This window comes from Vicugna pacos, chromosome 11 (genome assembly GCF_048564905.1).
Source record: "Vicugna pacos chromosome 11, VicPac4, whole genome shotgun sequence".
Taxonomy (NCBI): Eukaryota; Metazoa; Chordata; class Mammalia; order Artiodactyla; family Camelidae; genus Vicugna; species Vicugna pacos.
Genome location: NC_132997.1, coordinates 27,981,929 through 28,001,248, shown reverse-complemented (window position 1 = coordinate 28,001,248; position 19,320 = coordinate 27,981,929). Strand labels below are relative to the sequence as shown.

The 19,320-nt window shown below is 40.5% G+C and overlaps 1 protein-coding gene across 1 annotated transcript in view; it reads right to left on the bottom strand.

The window, feature by feature from the left end:
* NUP133 (nucleoporin 133) overlaps positions 1–18,017 on the bottom strand; it is a 48,080-nt gene extending 30,063 nt beyond the window's left edge. The window contains exons 1-12 of the mRNA XM_006212371.4: positions 17,726–18,017; positions 15,786–15,904; positions 13,305–13,408; positions 11,672–11,779; positions 9,979–10,113; positions 9,188–9,358; positions 7,427–7,582; positions 7,036–7,106; positions 4,497–4,644; positions 3,066–3,213; positions 2,016–2,173; positions 366–457 (exon numbers count right to left, since the gene is read on the bottom strand). Of these exons, the coding sequence (XP_006212433.1) occupies positions 366–457; positions 2,016–2,173; positions 3,066–3,213; positions 4,497–4,644; positions 7,036–7,106; positions 7,427–7,582; positions 9,188–9,358; positions 9,979–10,113; positions 11,672–11,779; positions 13,305–13,408; positions 15,786–15,904; positions 17,726–17,907 (1,592 nt within the window). The 5' untranslated portion in view covers positions 17,908–18,017. The remainder of the gene's footprint in view (positions 1–365; positions 458–2,015; positions 2,174–3,065; positions 3,214–4,496; positions 4,645–7,035; positions 7,107–7,426; positions 7,583–9,187; positions 9,359–9,978; positions 10,114–11,671; positions 11,780–13,304; positions 13,409–15,785; positions 15,905–17,725) is intronic.
* Between the last annotated feature and the right edge of the window lie 1,303 nt (positions 18,018–19,320).

The following is a 19,320-nucleotide window of genomic DNA, read 5'->3' as shown; positions in this document are numbered from 1 at the left end:
TAACAGGCTAAGTCTAATTCCTTTAAAACGCCGATGATAACACTTTGTATGCAACTTAACTGCCTTCACGTTATACAGAAAAGAGGCTTGCAAGCTATGCTCATGATTGCCATTTACAATGGGACCCTGTTTCCGTTAAGTGGAGAGGGTATGTTACAGTACCTTGTGACCCGAGCCTAGCTGGACCCCACCTGTGGCCACCAAGTTCAGAACAAGTTGGTTGAAGTGCCAAAGCTCAGGAAAACACTTCCTCCTGGGTGGCCCCCCCCTCCGGCTTGCTCCCACTGGCCAACACGGAGGAGCATACGTCAGTAAAACGTGCCCTAGGACATCAAGTAAGCCGTAATTTAAAAAATCTGTTATACCTGCAGTACTGCAGAAAAGCAGCTTTTAGCAACTTTGTCTTGTCTTCCTGGGCAATGGTTTCGTTCTTTGCAGAGGCCTCAGAAACCACGCTCTGTGAAATAACAAACTATAATTTAGAGGCGAAGGTGTAAGAAAACTTCCAATTATTGGACTTTTAAAAACTGGGCTCACCCACAGTGGCAACAACACAGACACACACGCTGTTTGCCGTATTCCACACCAGCAGTCTATGCATTTAAGACGTTTATTAAAACAAGATAAAACACCCCAGAGGACAAATGAAGCACCACAGAAAACACACATATAATTCAGGGATTATATCGTGAGCACAATCATTTGGGGATTTTATCCCAACCAACACAACCTTTTTATAGGTTTGCTCTTACGCAACTTATCAGAACGTATATTTCTAAGCGTAACGATTGACTTCAAGCTTAAAGAAAAATTTAAAACTTGAAAGAAATGGAGTACTGTCAGATAGCTCCAGAATATACAGCGGTATTACAAAAACCACATGATTACAAAAGAATAAAAGTAAAAAAAGTCACTTTCTCTTGAAACTGTACCAAACCATTTTAGAATTGCAGTCCATGTATTTCACATACTATTCAAATAAAAAATTACCCCCAAACAGTATTAATTTTTAGTCTCCTATAAAAGAATGATAGAAATCTTATGGGTCAGAGGCTTTTGGGTTTCAAGAGGACAGAAAAAAAAATTGATGATTTTTATCCAACTTTCCCCTCAAAACTTGTTCCAGAACAACCAGAAAAAGCAACACAACCACCCAAACACCTGCGGTTGTTCCAACTACAACACCAAGATGGAAACCAGGAGTGACGAGCGACAGAGCAGGGAGCACACCAGGCAAACCTGTGTGGTGCAGGGACAGGTTCTGATGAGGATCCGAGGACGATGAGAGGGGAAGTTCCAGGATGGGAGTCGGTGTAGGGTTTCTAGAGGTCTGACTGTGGGGAAGGCTATACTGAAAAGCATTTACAGAGCTGCTGGAGCGGGTGGGAAGACTAAGCCAGGTATCAAAGTAGCAAAAGCAAAATCAGTCCATCACACACTCCAAGAATCACACGAAGCTGTGCACTAAGGGAAACATAATCAGCGCACCACTTGACTCTGGACTGTAAGCAATCTTCACATGGTCATTATAAAGGGAAAAATTTATACTGGATGATAAAGGCAGAGAAAGGAGCGTAAGAGACCCCAGTCCTCATCTTCTTTAACAGGAAATCAAAAAATGTTTAAAACTGGTGAATTAGAGGTAACAACATATACATATTACTTAGAAATATGAAGGAAAATACCAAAAGAAACAACTAAAGGACTTACACGTAATTGCTTCTGTTTTCGTTTTGTTTTGTTTTGTTTTTGCGGAGGGGGGAATTAGGTCTATTTATTTACTTTTTAATGGAGGGACTGGGGATTGAACCCAGGACCGCATGCATGCTAAGCACACGCTCTGCCACTGAGCTACACCCTCCCCCAAAAGCAACTGCTTCTGAACAAGAGGACAAAGGAGATGAGGGAGATAAAAGAACTGATGCCTTCACTGCAACTCTCAGAACTGTCTGACTTTTAAACATTTGCGGCAAATACTCCGATAAAAATGTTTAAATCTTATGGAACCACGTTACCTCATTGCTTCGTCCAGCAACTGAAGATGCTAGGGAATCTTCAAGGTCTTCAGCTAACATGGACACATTTTCTCTTGAAGTAATAGACACCAATCCACTGTTTCTAGAAAAAAGGATAGGAACGCCACCACAGGATCCGGCTCCTAAAATACTATCTCCTAAGAGAAAGGAAAACGCACAAATACACGTAACAAAAAAGGACTTTTCAAAATCCACCTCCTTAAGCAGAAAATCCCCGATACCCCTTTACCGTATTACCCCTACTATGAACTCAGCTTCGTGATCCCAGATCAGAGGTCTAGAGCTCGTCACTGTTTCAAGTAGCAGGCTGTACCCTTCAGCTTTAGGACAACAAAACTAGTCTTTGCAAGAGCAGTTGAGTATCGTGAACCAAAAATGAACATTTTTCATTCTGCAAAACTCAGAATAACAGCTTTTCAATCTGACGGAGTCCTCTTACTCAATTCTAGCTTCACGTACGGTGTAAGCCAGTGGGGAAGGAAAAAAGCTTAAGCTTGCTCGGTGCCTTAATAGCATCCTACCCACACAGTCAAGGCTCTTGTGCTGGGACTAGAAAATCTAGGTTCCATCCTATTGCCTCACCTGGATTTTGCCCTTTGCCCAACCCTTAAAATAATATCCTGATGAGGCTGCCTGCCCCATCTCCCCTGCCCCCCAGCCCCCATGCAGCAGTCCAGCACCTGGGGTGCTTCTTACCCAGGGATCTGGACAATCTTGCTTCAAGAACATCAGCTCAGAACAAGCCACTCTTACTAAGAATAATCAATCACTTCTCTTAGCATCGGTTCTTTCCCTCTTGGAAAATCATCACTATTTTTTGCTCATAAATGTAACAGCTTGGGAGCTCTATCTCCCTTCCAGTTTTTCAGCAGAGTTGTGACTTCAGTTACCGTATGTGTGATATTCGGTGTTGCGGTAACCCTTGCAGGTAGGTATCATGCTCGAAGCACCACTTACGGACAGAGAACAAAAACCGCTAGGAATGACTAATGAGTTCACTAATCCTGGTTTCTAAAACTGGTGCCATACCTTGTGAATTAAAGACGATTTTCTCCCGAGGAAGAGAAAACTTTCCAGTTCCAGTGGAGCACACATAGACAGCACTTTCAGTATACAGATAGGCAGTCTGGTTTGAAAAGTTTGGGACCAGCAACCGACACATAATCAAGTCTTCAGACTAAAAATTAATTTTAAGATTACAATCAATGAGAATTGAAACAGAAATACTTCTTTGTATGATTTTATAATGCACACTTTTATATAATACTGTCTCATAAAAACAAAAAAATAATTTACTGATTGTCCTTGTGAAAACCTAAACATGAGATGATTTATAAAACATGACAGAATAAGCTTATAAACATCAATTATAGAAATCATTTGCTGTGTTGCAAATAATTAGCAAATTTTGAAAACACTTCCATGGTCACAAGATTTTAACTAAAAGCCTATAACAAATGTGAGAAAGAAAATAAAATAATTAATTTGTGATTTAATTTAGAATTGGCAAATACTTTATAAATGATTCCTGATAAACATTTAGTTTCTACTTTATTGTCCAGATATCAAGCACAAGAAAACTGAGTTAATCTGTTCATACATGAAATGAGAAACAGAGACAGAAATAAGACCTAATTAAATGACAAAATCAGCAAAAGCTAAAAGGATAGACTGCTCGTTATTAAAAAGAATTTTACCAACACAACATTAAAAGTGGACTCCCATGAGGTTTTAATTCTTACACTGTTTTCTTTATACCATTTCATGTTGCCTGAAAAATTTTAGAACTAACCATGTTCTTCTTGTATAATCACAAATAAAAGACCAAATTACAAGATTTCCTTACAGCATTCAGCTACATGAGTTGTGTTAAGAGTAAGCGTTTAACAGAATTAGGTACTGTACAAGGTTAAATGAAATCACTTAACAGCAGTTAAGGCCTTTCCTCATAAACATCATAGTTATTAAAAATGTTTAATTGCTACTAGGAAGCTTAAAATTAGATCTTTTAATTGTTTACAGGAACTTTGCTGAGTAGATAATGTGGCTGCCTACACAGGTAATCCTCTAAGCAAAATGGGGATTTTTCTCTAATAAACAGGGCTCAGAACCAAAGCCCAATTCCCATCAAGTGTCTTCCTTATTTTTCACTGTGCAGTTCATCATCAATATTTCCTTCCTACTCAATGATAGAGAAAGAAAAATGCCCTTTACAGAGTTATTGCAGTAGGAGAAACCAGCTCTCACTGCTGTCACTCTCAGCTCTCTTCAGCTAAGGCTGAGCAAACGAAGGAGGCTGAGATGACAAACAGAACACAACACCTAAAAACTAGCTATTAGAAGTAAGTTTCCAAGCCCCGCAGATGAGTCTCGCAAAGAACCTGATCCTGCGATGGTCAGAGGAAAAGACTCAGTAAGTTACTGTCAGTTTGTAATTTAACTTGGCGACAGGAATCTTACCTGAAAAGGTGGATTATACTGAGTGACTTCTACGGTGACTGCGTCTGACACTTGGTGGCCATTGTTTTCTACTGTTACCAGAGAGTAGTAGATGAGACACGGGCTGTCTGCGGGGTGCCACGCTGCTGCCAAAATCAGCAGCCCGTCACTAACCAGTAAAAAAGACACGATGCCTCTTTAGAAAACAGCTTGGCCATTTCTTTTAGAGTTAAACACGCACTTTACCATATGACCTAGCAATCCCACTCCCAGATATTTACCCAAGAAAAAGAAAAACTTGTGTGCCCATGAACACCCGTGTGTGAACATTTACAGTGGCTTTACTCACAATCGCCTGAACTGGAAACAGGAATCTTTCAGCTGCTGAACAGATAAACAAACCCTGGTAAACCTATACAACAGGCCACTACTCAGCAGTAAAAAGGAAGAAGCCACTGAGTGAATGTCAAATGCATCACGTTAAGTGAGAGAAGCCAGACTCATGGGATAAGTTAGCTTCATCAGACTAACCTGGGGGTGGGGGGCGGGGTGTAAAGTATAGCTCAGTGGTAGAGCACATGCTTAGCATGCACAAGGGCCTGGGTTCAATCCCCAGTACCTCCTCCAAAAATAAATAAACCTAATTGCCACCCCCCTCAAACAAAAATAAATAAAGCTTACTTTTGTCCAGAGGAAAAACGTTTTGTTTTTAATCTTAACAACCAGTTCTAGAACTGCTGCTGTTTATGCGAAAACAAACCCTTCTCCACCTTCAAGTCTGTATGCTCCTCTTAAGTCTATCAAAGTTGCTGCCCCCAACATAGAATTAAATGGTGCCTAATTTCAACCCCTCCAAAACATTCAGCAGCTTTCATTCAAGTCTCAGACATATTAACAGGGTGGCAAAGCTAAAAACAATAAACTCTACTGATAATTAAAAATAGTAAACCAAGCTAGTGACTAAACGACCCGCCACTTCAAATCAAGCAGTCCCAACGTGGCTCTCACTTTCCTTCACTGTTCTCTTCCCCCAGCTCCCCAACCGGAATTCCTGAGAACTCAAGGACACGGGCCCAAGCCTGGATCACACGGGCAGTGACCTAAAGCGCTAACAGATGGCACGTAAGAAGGAACCGAGCGAGGTCAGTCACACCTATAAGGCTCTGTGTTGAAATTACTCTGAAGACTGAATCACTGTGTGACAAGAGGTGCCCACTGAGTAGTGAAGACACAGCTGGAAGATAGGGTTCCTTACGGAGTGATGCTTGGACCAGCTTCATTTGACACCCTTATAAAAAAATATTTATGTTTAAAAAAAACCTAGGTTTAGCAATTCCTAAGCATGTTTCTCTTCTCTGTTCTCAACCCATATCTCCATTCTGAAAACTGAATGTGGAAAAAATGTCCATGCCACATGCCCACAGTGTCCCGGCAGCAGCTCTAAATTCATGAAAGTCTGATTAAAGGTAAATGAAAACAAGATAAACTGTACTTAGTTAAACTGTTTTTGGAAATTAAAATATATACTATTATTTTTACCTCTTTGATAGTTTTTATAAGGTTTTCAGAAACTGTAAGGGAAGATCCTGATAATCTCAACAGCCCAAGAGAAAAATTACACAGCAGAACTGCAGTGTCCTTCCCAGAAAAACACAGAACTTGTTCTACTAAATTACTCTAGAGCACATAAAAATCATCCTTGACTTCGGATAAGTTGTGTTTGAAAGAGTTACAAATAATGCATTTGTACTCATTATGAATCCTGTCATAGAAGCCATGTTACAAATGGTTTCTAAGTTCCTTATGACCTTTGGTATCAAAGCTAAATAATATGGGATAAGTTAGCTTCATCAGACTAACCTGGGATCCTTTTAAAAACTTATTTATTTATTTATTATTGTATTGTTTAATTTTTTTTAATTTTGGCAGGGAGGAAGTAATAAGGTTTATTCATTTTTAGGGGAGGTCCTGGGGACCTCGTGCACACTAAACATGAGCTCTGCCACTGAGCTCTACCCTCCCCCCAACCTGGGAACCTTAAGTGCCACTTAAGAGCGCTGTCTCTAGGAGGAAATTCTATGTACAAGCCATGACTGAGTTCTACCTTGTGCTGCCAAGACAAAGCCTCACTCCACCCTCTGTATAGTCAATACAGCCACAAACACAGGTTTACTAAAGCTCTGTCAGCAGCAGAAAAAGCACTGGCGAAGAGAGCCTGGGATCTCCACTGAGATGAGGGAGATGACGGCACGGGGCCCCCACAGCAGCAGGGAAGGCATCTGTTAGCAGTGAGGGAAGAGCGGCTCCAGCTGTGACAGCAGGAGAGAGGAAGCCCTAACTGGGCAGAAACTAACGTGATACACAGCCGAAGGCTGGGAACTGCCTATATTTCTCAAATGAATTAGCATCACTGGATAACACAAAACCACTTGGTAAGGTGTACTAGTCTGAGATTAGCATAAGAAGAACAGATAGCAAGTTTGCTCATCGCTGTATAATAAACATCAATTTATTTTTCCAAACAACTACCCTTATTCTTTATGACAAATTAATTGCTTACCAGTTCTGCTTCAAATCCAAGTACCGAATGTTGACCCCTTCTTTAATAGCTTCATAGTTACTTTCAGATCCCTGCATGAAAACATCAATGACGTAAGCGCCTTGAGCACAGGAATCATTTCTTTCCACCTTTATATCCCAGCACCTTCTGAAGTGCATCATCCCCAGCAGCTCAGCTACTGAATGAATAATCTATGCCTCTGAAACACTAACTAAAGCAGTGAGTTCCAAAATTTCCAATTACTGAACACTCCATTTCTGCTTGTCTGATGGCTAAAGCTTTCTGTTTGCATATTACATTCACATGTGCTCTACACAAAGCAACTAAAGGAGCTAGCAACCTTATATAGCCATGAGCGCCAGCTGCAGAGATGAGTGGCACCGCTCCTTACCCAGATGGCATCAGTGACGTTCTCCTTCAGGATTCTGTTTACATCCCAACTATGTGCCTGTTTTTCTGAAGAATCATCTAATTCCCATTTACTGATGCTTGAACTTGTCAGGCTATAAAAGCTGGATCTTTCTCTATCCCAGAGGACACCTGAAAGCTGTATGAAGAGGAGAAAAAAGCTTACAGGTTATTAAATTCTAATGTTAATGAACTATGTTTCTGAAGTTCAAAATTCATGTTTATTTTACAACTATTTGATTGGTAATCCTAGCAGCCATCTTCATTTAGGATTCAAGGGAAGGAGTGACCCTGAAACAGACCTTGAAAGTCAGGAGGATTTCAAAAGGCAGAAATATAAGGGCAGAGGGTCCACAAAGAGCAGAGCTGGGAGGTGGGGAGGTCATAAGGTGTTCAGAGAACAAGCAGCAGTCCTGCTTTACTGGAACTGAGATTATAACAAGAAAAGAAGCAAACGTAAGATTCAAATGAAAAATGAGGGACACAGAGTATAGAATGTGAGTTTAGAAACCTATTAAGCCAGAGAAATATTCTCACTGGCTTTCGAACACATGGGCTGTGTTACAGGAAAAGGAATCTGGCAGGGATGTGTGTACTTATACATGGGCACATTTTTTCGTCTTTTAAGTACAACTTGCTTCTGAAGTACAGATGTGTTTAAGTTGGGTATACATGACTGTATCAAGTTCAAACCCTAACTGTCTCCATTTCTCCTGTCCCCATGACTCTGGCCACTAATGGGATAGGAGGGGCCAAAAGTGAGTAAAGTCAACAGGCATTAAACGTTTAGGGGAAATTTACCAAGCGTGTAGATTAGGGCGTAACAATGGAAGCAGAAAGATGGGGATGGCAGTGAGACAAGATGACAGAAGGCAAATCTACAGTACCTGGTAAATAATTTGCTACAGAAGAAGGAGACACCAAAAAAAAAAAAATCAGGGTTTTATGCCTGGGTCTCTGAAAAACAGGGGCAGTGCCAATAGTAACAGACAGGTCAAAAGAGAAACAAGTTTTGTAGTTTAACGTGTGGTCAGTAGGAGAGGAGAGAGTATGAGCCATTCATTTCAGACATGGTAAGTTTTAGGTTCAAGGAACCATTTAAGGAAGCAGAGAGCAACCTCAAACTGGAGGGAAATGGCACAGTAAAGAAAAGGACACGCTTTTGATTCAAACAGGCCTGGGCGGGAATGTGCCGCTGAGGAGTTCTGTGACCTTAGGCAGTTTAAGCAGCCTCACTGAGGCCATCTCTTCCCCTACGAATTGGAGAGAAAGCTCTCTACATTACAGGCCATCTAATAATTCCATGAGGTAACAAACACGGGGCACCCAGCAGAGAGCAGAAGCTCCACATGTGCTCCGGACACGGAGGCAGAAGCCCAGCCAGGACAGATCCGAGCCACCCACTCAGACAGCTGGAGTCGTGGGAGTGGAGGACACGCTTCTGGTTAAGTCCAGAAAGCAAAATCAGTCCTTCACCACACTCATCACTTACATCGCAGTTTTAATTCAAAACATGTACTCATAAGATCATCTGTGTGATTTAAGAATATTCATGTTACAGGGTATGCCAGAGGGTTAGTATGAACTCATTTATCATCACAATCTAAACGCTTCACTGAAAAGATCAAAGGTTTCATGTCATGTACACTGCCATTCACACAGAGGCAGTAACAGCTTCACAGGGAACTTCCAACCTGATTTCACTAAGAAAGAAGCGTGTGAACCAGTCATTTTATCCACTTACCATGAGATCACTACTAGGAGATAGAATTCCCAGAAGAGAAGAAACCTTCCGTCCAATTCCTGAAAGCATGCCTTGCCCCTGAGGCAGGACATGCTGATGAATTTTTCCTAAACTTTCAGGTATCAGCCTAATCAGCTGGCCTCCTGATGAGGACAAAATAAAACTTCCTCCCTGTGAACAAATGTTGTGAAATTAGTTTAGTTAAGCATGTAAGAATAAGAAAAGAAAATTAACACAAACTGTTTTGATACAGAGGGACATCATTTGTACCTTAAAACAAATCTAAGAGAATAAAAAAAGAACTGTTATCATTATTAAAACACTTTACTTATGAATATATTGACTTAATATTACTAATTCTACATAGAAAAACTTTGTTGCAGTTTTTTTTAATTACATTTTTTTTTAAGTTCTGATGTTCAAGTTGTAGGTTCACCATATTGCAGGATCAACAAATCAAGTATCAGATTTTAGATCTTTGGTAAATCTGCAGGGTATGTACTGGCAAACCATTCCGCATAGTGTCTGAGTTTGTAAAGTCACTCTCACAAGATGGTTCTGAAAGAAATGCACACCACTGGCTCCTTGCACCACAGATATTTCAGAGTCCCAGGAGAAGGGCTTCGCTCTGTGTGTTTGAATCCTAGATCCTTCCATTCTCTTACTTTTTTTCATCCCCCTCAGCCTGTATGTTCTGTTCAAAATCCTGAATTTTTAGTCATTCAAATCCCACTTTCAAGCCAAATCATAGCTTTCTAATATAAAAGAATCAACTATAACCCATCGTGTACCTGCACTGCTGTTAGGAAGCTGTAAGTCTTATCACCTCCCAAATCTAGCGAAGTCTCTGTGTAGGTATCTTCACTGGCAAGGCTCGGCCAGTAGCGGATGGATCCTTCTCTGGTGGCAATCATGACGGCAACAGCCTGGAAACAGGACCACGATGGTCAACAATCACAAGAAAAGAAGGACCCCAAAACGGGGAGTCTGATGATGCTGATATAAAGAGACCAGGGCAATTTACTATTGATTAACAGAAATCAGAAATAAAAAGTCCTTCCTCTCATATGCAAAAAAAATACCATATAGCAAAATTGACCTTTTCCCCCTATTGTTGTACAGTTCTATGAATTTTAACACACGCACAGACTCACGTAACTACTGCCACAGTAAGGGTACAGAACAGCCCCAACAACACCCAAAACTCCCTTGTGCTTTCCCTTTATAGTCAACCACTATTTCTATCATTATGGTTCTGTCTTTCCAAAAATGCCAAACAAATGAAATCATATAAAATATAACCTTCTGACACTGGCTTATCCCACTTAACATAATGTCTTTGAAATTCATCCAGGCTACTGCATATACCAGTAGCTCACATCTGTTCACTGCTGAGTAATATTCCATTCTGTGGATGACCCAGTTTGTGTATTCACTTGTTAAAGGGTATCTGGACTGGTTCCACCATTGGCTGTCAAAGCTGCTATGACATTAGTGTGTTGGTTTTTGTGCAAACATAAGCCTTCATTTCTCTAAATAGCCAGGAATGGAATTGTTGGGTCACATGGCAAGTGTATTTTAATTTTATAAGGAAGAGAACATCAAGTAGTGTCCCATCCTGCATTCTCATCAGCACTGTATGGGGTTCCAGTTGCTGCACATCCTTGTCAGCACTTGGTAGTGTCAGTATTTTTCATGTTAGCCACTGTGATGGGCGTGTAGTGGGACCTCACTTGTTTTAATTTGCATTTCCCTCATGGCTAATGATGCGAACATCTCTTCATGTGCTTGTTTGACATCCTTATATCCTCTTTGGTAAAGTGTCTGTTCCAGTCCTATGACCTATTTTTAAATTGGGTGGTTTGTTTTAATAAGCTCTGAGAGTTCTTTTCATGCTCTGGATACAAGCCCTTTGCTGGATGCATGACTTACAATATTTTCTACCCGTCTGTAGTTCTCTCTTCATTTTGTTATCACTGTCTTTGGCAGAGCCAAATTTTAAATTACGATGAAGTCCAATATGAATCATGCTTTTGGTGATTTCTAAGGACTCGTAACCTAACCCCAGGTCACGACGATTTTTTTCCTGTTTTCTTCTATAAACTTTTTAGTTTTACATTTTACATTTAGCTCTATGATCCATTTTGGGTTAATCGTTATATAACATACGAGGTTTAGAAGAATTTTTTTCTTTTTGCATAAGGATGGCCAATGATTTCAATACCATTTACTGAAAAGAGCATCCTTGCTCCACTGAACTGCGTCTGCACCTCTGTCAAAGACACAGGGCCATCTCCGTGTGGGTCTATATCTGTCCTCTCTACTCCGTTTGCCCTGTGTGTCCATCTCTTTGCCATTACTACTGTCTTGATTCCTGCAGCTTTATAGTTATATCTCAGAATCAGGTTGGATGATTCCTCCAACTTTAGAACTCCCTTATTTAAAAAAAAAAATGTATTTCAGTTAAGCATGTAAGTCACCTACCTGAGTGGAAAGTGTTTCACCTGAGGTAGCAGAGTAAGAGAGAGCCACCAAGTCAGCACTCCAGTGGGAATCACTAGGCGGCAGCTGAAGTTCTTTGCAAACAGATAACTATAGAACAGAGCCAAACAAAACAATCTTTCATAGCAAATCTATTTTTTCTTTTTAGTTTTTTATTTTATTTTTTCTTTTCAAATCCAATTTTTTGAATATGCATCTGACTTCACTATTTCCTTTCTCTGCATACTTTAGATTCTAATTCATTCTTGGAAATACCATTCTACAGATATTCTTTCTTCTCACATCTTTTTGATCAGGCTTACATCATCATTTTCAGTGAATTCAAAACAAAATATTTTGGGGGAGGGTGTGTAGCACAGCGGTAGAGTGCATGCCTAGCATGCACGAGGTCCTGGGTTCAATCCCCAGCACCTCCATTAAAGAAAATAATAAACAAATAAATAAACACATAAAAACCTGATTACCTCCCTCCACCACCAAAAAAAAAAAAAAAAACTGAAAAAAATTTTTAGGAGATACAGAATCAGGAAAACAACAGCTAAACGAGACCTTAAATATCAACTAGCCCATCTCTTCCTGGACCAAAAAAGCCCACTGGCTGAAAGAAGTGTGTTGGCTTCCAAAGGAATCTTCCCAGTTTAATCCTGATCTGTTTACTTGACATTTAAAGTCAGCTTCACTGCAGAGTAAGTGTACCAAGCTGCCTAGAAAACATTTCTTAGACTCAGTCACACATCAGGCCTCCTCTGCTAACTCCGGATGCCCCCGCAGGACTCCTCCCTCACCTGTGCTCCTGACCACAGACACTGCTCTCTCTGCGGCAACAGTGCAGAGGCCAGCAGACACGAAGGATTTAGGTAAGCAGGAGCCCAAATCCCAGTGGAACAGGCAGTGCAAGAGACAATGCCTGATCTGGAGCACACACGAAAAGAGGATGCCGAGGGTATGTAGACACACAAATGACAAGCCCTAGGTGAGAAGCTGACAACTGAAAGTTAAACTAGCACTTGTAAAATTGATATCATTTTTTTCCTATTTTATTAAGCATCATCCAAGAGATTCAGTGACACAACATTATAAACTGACTACACTTCAATTAAAAAAAATAAGACCAAAAAAACAATTCACACAGTGAAATACCATGCAACTATGTAGAATGTTGCTGTAGAAATATTTAATGCATGGAAAAAGTTCACAATATATACAGTGAGAAAAACAGGATATAAAATAATATATCAGATATGATCCCAATTAAAAAAAAAAGATTCAGTGAAAGACATTCCTATTTTCTTAGAAATAAACTCAGCTCATTTAGTCTTAGACTTCATTAAGCAGACTGATTAGCATGCATTCATTAAAGATGTCAATATCTCTAATTTTATCAAATGTAAATAAAATGGATCTTGTTTAAAATTATTATAAAGGGAGAAACTTTTTTTCCCAACACACAAATGTGTATGCAGGCTCAGTATTTCATCTTACTATAAACATGCAAATCCATAATGCTTCAGTAGATTCAAATTACTGTCCTCTATCCACTCTAAAAATTTAGGGTGAAAATTAACAGCCAATTAGGAATCTTCTATCTCCTTCCAGCTCTCTAAAGAACCATTACCTTCGTAATAGGTGACAGAGCAATCTTCCAAATAATGAGTTTCTCTTTGCAGACCAGACAGGCCCATCCACCTTCGTCTATGTGAACAGTCAGCTGATCATCAACTAAAGAAAACAAGCGAGGCACAGGTAAGAAAAACTGTTAAAATTCCTCATACTAAAATCTTCTTTATTGCCAGATTCCTCACCAAAAAAAAAGTAATCACCAGACATGCAAGAGATTAATTCACAATGAAAAATACTCTTGAATAGTTCAACAGTTACTAATATCCAAAGCAAGAGATTTATTTAACTTTGATAACCACTTATAGAAATATATCTAACACAAAGAGTAGATTTTGAGCCTAGGTTTAATATTTCTTACTTTTGTTGTAAACAGGTATCTTACTTTTTATAACATTTAGTAACATTTGTAATTTTATCTTGATAAAGCAACACAAATAATAAACCCTCTCATTAAATAAAGAAAATATTTCAAGGAAAAAATCATGTTCCTTTAAAAGAACAAGCTTTTCAAATAAGAGCCCTTTGAAAGTATGATAAATTACTTCATTATATGGCAACATAAAGGGTAACATTCCGCACAAAATGATAAAACTAAGTAAGTATACAGCAGTCCCTCCTCATCTGTGGTACACTTTTCATGGTTTCAGTTACCCATAGTCAACTGTGGTCCAAAATGTTAAATGGAAAATTCCAGAAGTAAACAATTCATAAGTCTGTGATGAAACCTTGCACTGCCCTGCTGCATTCTGATGGGGAGGGTATCCACACCATGCCCAGCCCCTCCCATTAGTCACTGGGTAGCAGTCTAGGTGATGAGATTCACTGGCACAGTATCACAGTGCTTGTGTTCAAGTAATGCTCACTTTACTTAAAAATGGCCATAAAGCACAGAGAAGTGATGCTGGCAATTTGGATATTCTCCTAGTGTGTAGATTTTATAAATTTATAAATATTCTCTTATTGAGCAGATTTTATAAGTTTAATTTATAAAAATTAAACTTTCCACGAGTACGTGCAGGAAAAATCACAGTATACACAGGGTTTGGTGCGAACCGTGGTTTTGGGTATCCCCTAGGGGTCTTGGAAGAGATCCCCATGGATAAAAGAAGACTACTCTATGGTTGTTGTACGTGTTGGTGGTAAACCTGCATAAATGTGTTAACAGTCCTAAAATTTAACTAACTTGAGCTTTGCTCTTCGCTTAAGGGTAGGCTAGAGGGGCAAAATGAAAGGCACTGACAATGTACAAGCTAAAACATCAAACCCACACATAGGCTAAATGCGGGCTTTCTGCTGAACTGGATTATCTGCTCAGTATTTTCTTTTCCTGAAAGCACTACAGCTGCTCCAAATCCTCTACTGGTGAATCCTTGAGGACCCCAGCTCGACTCCACGTGGGGAACAATTCTCAAGTTTACACACTTCTTCAGTTTACACATCCTGATTTCTAGATGCTCTCTCCTGACGCTGTGTACTATTTGTTGCTAACATGATCTGGTGGCATGAACCAGGAGTATGTCAAAAGGTTCAAATGCAATCTAAGCTGAAATTGTTAGAGGATAATAAAATACAATATGTATGTAAAGCAGGAACAATGGATGACAGAGGTTAGTGGAAGTTTAGGTGTCTGGAAACAACTATACCTGAAGCTCCTAGACTTATAGGCAAGATGTGCTAGTTCAGACTGATGAGAAATATTCCTTCTTGTAGAATGCAGCACTTTAAACTTTTCTGACTGTCATTCATAGTAATGAAAGACATTTTATGTCATGATGCATTCACATGCAATTTAAATAAAACAAACACAATGAGAAGCACTTTGATATTTTACAACCTATTTTATTTCATTTTTTAAAAATGCTGTTCATGAACCACTAAACTGACTTCAATCACTGTCTGCAGTTTGAAAAACACTGTTCCAGAAGATCACAGGCTGCACTGAACTCTGTTTTCTAGTCACCCCAACTAATCCTTAACATCAACTTTCTGAAGCCTGTGTTGACTGCACCTCCCAAGCTTCCACTCTAATTCTCTGCCAAGAGAATCTTCTAATGGCACACCAAACCGATAACATATATTCATGCATAGAGCCTCTGGGACACTACAGAGGATCCAGAAATGGAGGTAAGACTTGACTTTACTGTATTATTAAACCAAATAATGTGAGGCAATAGTTTTTTGGATTTTTTTAAAAAGCTAAACATAATAAACTCCATCAACTTTTGAAACTGGACCGAGTTTTGCATATACAGTATTTACAACCACAAACGCGTATATGAATTGTGCTAAAATGAATTCATTCTGCTTCTCAAATGTATCATATTTCACAATTAATTACAGTGAAAACCAAATAGGCTACCTATTTCTACCCCATTTACGTGAGGATATACCAGAGAAAGCACAAATTTCAATCTCGATGCCAGACCTAGGCTCCGTTTTTAATTGCTAATAGAGGCAAAGGGAAAATGACACCCACCTTCAGTCAATGTTAGGGCTTCCATGATTTTAACAGGGAGAGAAGAGCCAAACGTTTTCACATCATAGTTCACAGACTCAGTTATGGAGTGGTGTGGGAAGATCCGTGTAGGTGTTCCTCTAAAGAAATGAGATCATGTTATCTCGCCTGGAACTTAAAATTTTCCATTATCCATTATAATTTTTATGTATATATTTTCACAATAAAGAAAAGTTCTTTGATAAACAAGAAGAAAGACAAAGTATAACAGTGAAAAAAAAAACTCCGCCTCTTGTACATTGGGTAATTAAATTTATTTTTCATTAAAAAAAGACTGATAGGATTCAGGAAAACTTGGCTTCAGACTCTTATGCTCTAGTAATTAGACGCATGATCTGTTCACTTAGGCTCTTTACAACTCTCCCTCCTTAGCTGTGAAATAAGAAGACTGGAACAGATCAGTGTTCTTCAAATTATGGGTCATTTTGAGGGTCTCAATCAACATTTTGGAAAAATAAAACAGAATATAGTCTATCATACATACACTGTGGTCAGAAAAGTTTTATAAGCATTGGGTTAGATTATCTCTAAGCTCTCATCAGATGTAGAATTATAAGAATCTACTAGATCTACACAATCAAAAAAGAAATTAAATAGAATTATGAGTACGTGCTATTACCTGGTCTTCAATAACAGATATAGCAGTAGAAATTACGTTTCCTTCTCACTTTCCTCTTAACATTCAGAGAAACAATGTAAATTTATTAGTATAAAAATTATCCTATCTTTTAAATGAGATGCACATACAGAGTGGATGAGAGCACTGTTTCCTGACAGTATTGTAACAAAGGTTTTTCTTTAAATTATCGAAAAGTAAGAAGAAAACAAGTTTTTAAAGTATGCCTTTTATCCACTGACTTTTCTCAAAACGAGTAGAAAACAATGACAAGACCACCATTTGAAGAACACGTTACAAAATGCAGAAGCCAAGGATAGTGTATTTCTTAAAAAATCATTTCTCCTTTAAAGTATTGCTAACTTCTATATACACCTTAATTATAAGTTCAAAACCCAACATTACCATTTTCTTGCAGAAGAGAATTCATTTTTCCTTTGTGTGTACATATCAGTATTCTTTAATTGAAGCAGACTCAGTTCACAATGTTTGTGTCATTGTGTTGTGGTGCACAGCATAATACGTCAGTCATACATGAACATACATTTTGTTTTCATATTCTTTTTCAGCATAAGTTACTACAAGATACTGAATATAGTTCCTTGTGGAGAATTCATTTTTGATAGAGGAATTCAAAGGAAACCACTCAAGAAACATGTTAGCTCCTTCTAATATCTAGATTAATTATGAAAGAGTAGACGACAAGCATGGTTTCCCGAATGATGTAGACTGGTTGGGCCACGCTTTTATTTGTAACAAAACTACTATCCTTATCTCACTCATTATAGAAAGACTTTTCCCTATTAATTTAGCTCCAAAGTTAACTTCCGTAGCTAAAATCTCTTTCCTTATCAATCAGCAGGTATTAATGGCAGAATGGCAGTTAGTATGTTAGGTATACGTGACTTTGCAGGGTTTGAGGTCCTCTTTCCCATCATCACTTTACAACTGCATCAAGGCATTTCACGTTGACTCCTTTGGCAGGCTTCTGTCAGGTATCCTCGCCATTTCATAGATGAAGAGTCATGAGTGACCTACTCAAGATCACAGGGGTACTAAGAGTGAGGCAGGTAACCACTAATCCAAACCCAATTTGTTCTTCAGCTCTACACAAAGGTAATCTCATGAAAAGTGGAACGCGAAGATTCAGCTAATCAGAGAGGATGAAATAACAACACGCAAGGGTGGCGGAGGTCTATTTCACTAACACTCCGTAATTCTCGGCGCCGTCCCGGGTTCCGGCGGGTTCCGGAGGCCCGTGACCCAACCTGGGACGAGCACTTACCGCGAGCTCAGCGAGCTACGACGGCCGACCGGCGAGAAGAGCGCCGGGGAGCTCACTACAGACCCCAGGGCCAGGCCCTTCCTGCTTGTCGATCGGGGCGTGGAGCCAGGCCCGACTCCGCCCAGAGGCCCCCTTCGGGCTCCGGGTCCCGGGGTCCGCGGAGAAGAGACGGCCGGGAACATGACGCAAGGGAGAGAAGAAAAGGAACGCACGCTCCAACTCCGGGATGCAGCGCGGCCGGCGCGCGTCGCTTGAACACCCAAGGGGCGGGAAGATGCGCGGTGATGACGTCAAAGTGCAGCGCCGAGCCGTGGGGCGTGGTCGGAGCGGTAGGCTACCGGGAAGTAGTGGCGCTTTGTGATTACGTCAAAGTGTAGCGCCGGGCCGTGGGGCGTGGTCGGGCGGCAGCGTAAAGGGGGAGGGTGCGGTGTGATGACGTCAAAGCGCGGCGCCTGGCCGTGGGGCGTGGTCGAGACGCTGGTCCCTGGAGGGGCCCAGAGGCCTGTGGCAGGTGGACCCCAGACTGAAGCGGCAGGAGTCCGGAGTTCCCAGGAAAGTGAAACCAGAAAACCCACGTCCCCATCTCCAATCCGGCTGGCGGGACTGGCCCTCCAGTAGCTTGAACGCAAAGCCTGTGTACGCTGCTCTTCCCAGAGCCTCTGGGGAAATGAAAAGTTTTCGTTCCCTGGTCCAAGCTGAGGAGGGAGAAAAACTAAAGCTGACAGCGGTTTTCACACTCAGTGTTATATATATCATTGTCTAGATATTTTCCCACTCAACTCTGCACAGCCTCATCCATGCAAGTGATGCCACAAGTCCGTATCTTTAACTCAGATCCTGCTCAAAACCCACAGGCTTCTGACAGCTCCGTAGTGGTTGCTTTCACCCGATGTCCTGCAGACTCTTAACGATTCACTCGTTAAAAGCTGAACTCATGTTTTCCTTTAGGACACCTGCCCCATTTGGTAAAACTGACAATGGTAAAACTGGCCAATTGCCCAAGGCAAAAAGAAGAGCTCTTTCCTAGAGTCATTCTACACACTTAACGTCCGCTGTAGCGTCCTGGTACATTGTTCTCCTGAGTATTTCTAGTAGAAACTACATTTGCACTGTCTCTACACTGATTCAGGTGCTCACCTTTTCCCTTCGCCACCCCCCCCCCCACAACTTTTAGCCTCTTTTCTTTGGTCTCCTTGCCTCTATCTAGTCTTACAACACCGCCAACATCCTGAATTAAGGCAAACCAGAAGCTGCTCTTGGGCTTCTAAATGCTCTGGTAGGCGACCGTTGCCCATATGTAATTTGCTAAGCTCCCACAGAAGGTCTTGACGATTTAACTCTGGCTGCCTTTTCTGTCCTTCCTCTACTTGCAACACTTCTCACTTGAACTTGACATTCCAAGAATGAAAAACCCACATCCCTTTCCAGTGCCCTTGCACTTACTTCTTTTGCCTGGACTGCCGTCCCTCCCACATTGCCCGCAAGCATCTGCCTCTTACATCAAATCTTCCTTCAGTGCTGCCCTCTCAGTGAAGCCCTCCACAGGGAGGTATCCCTTTATCCTTTGCCCCCTGTGCCCCTACCAGTGGGCTATT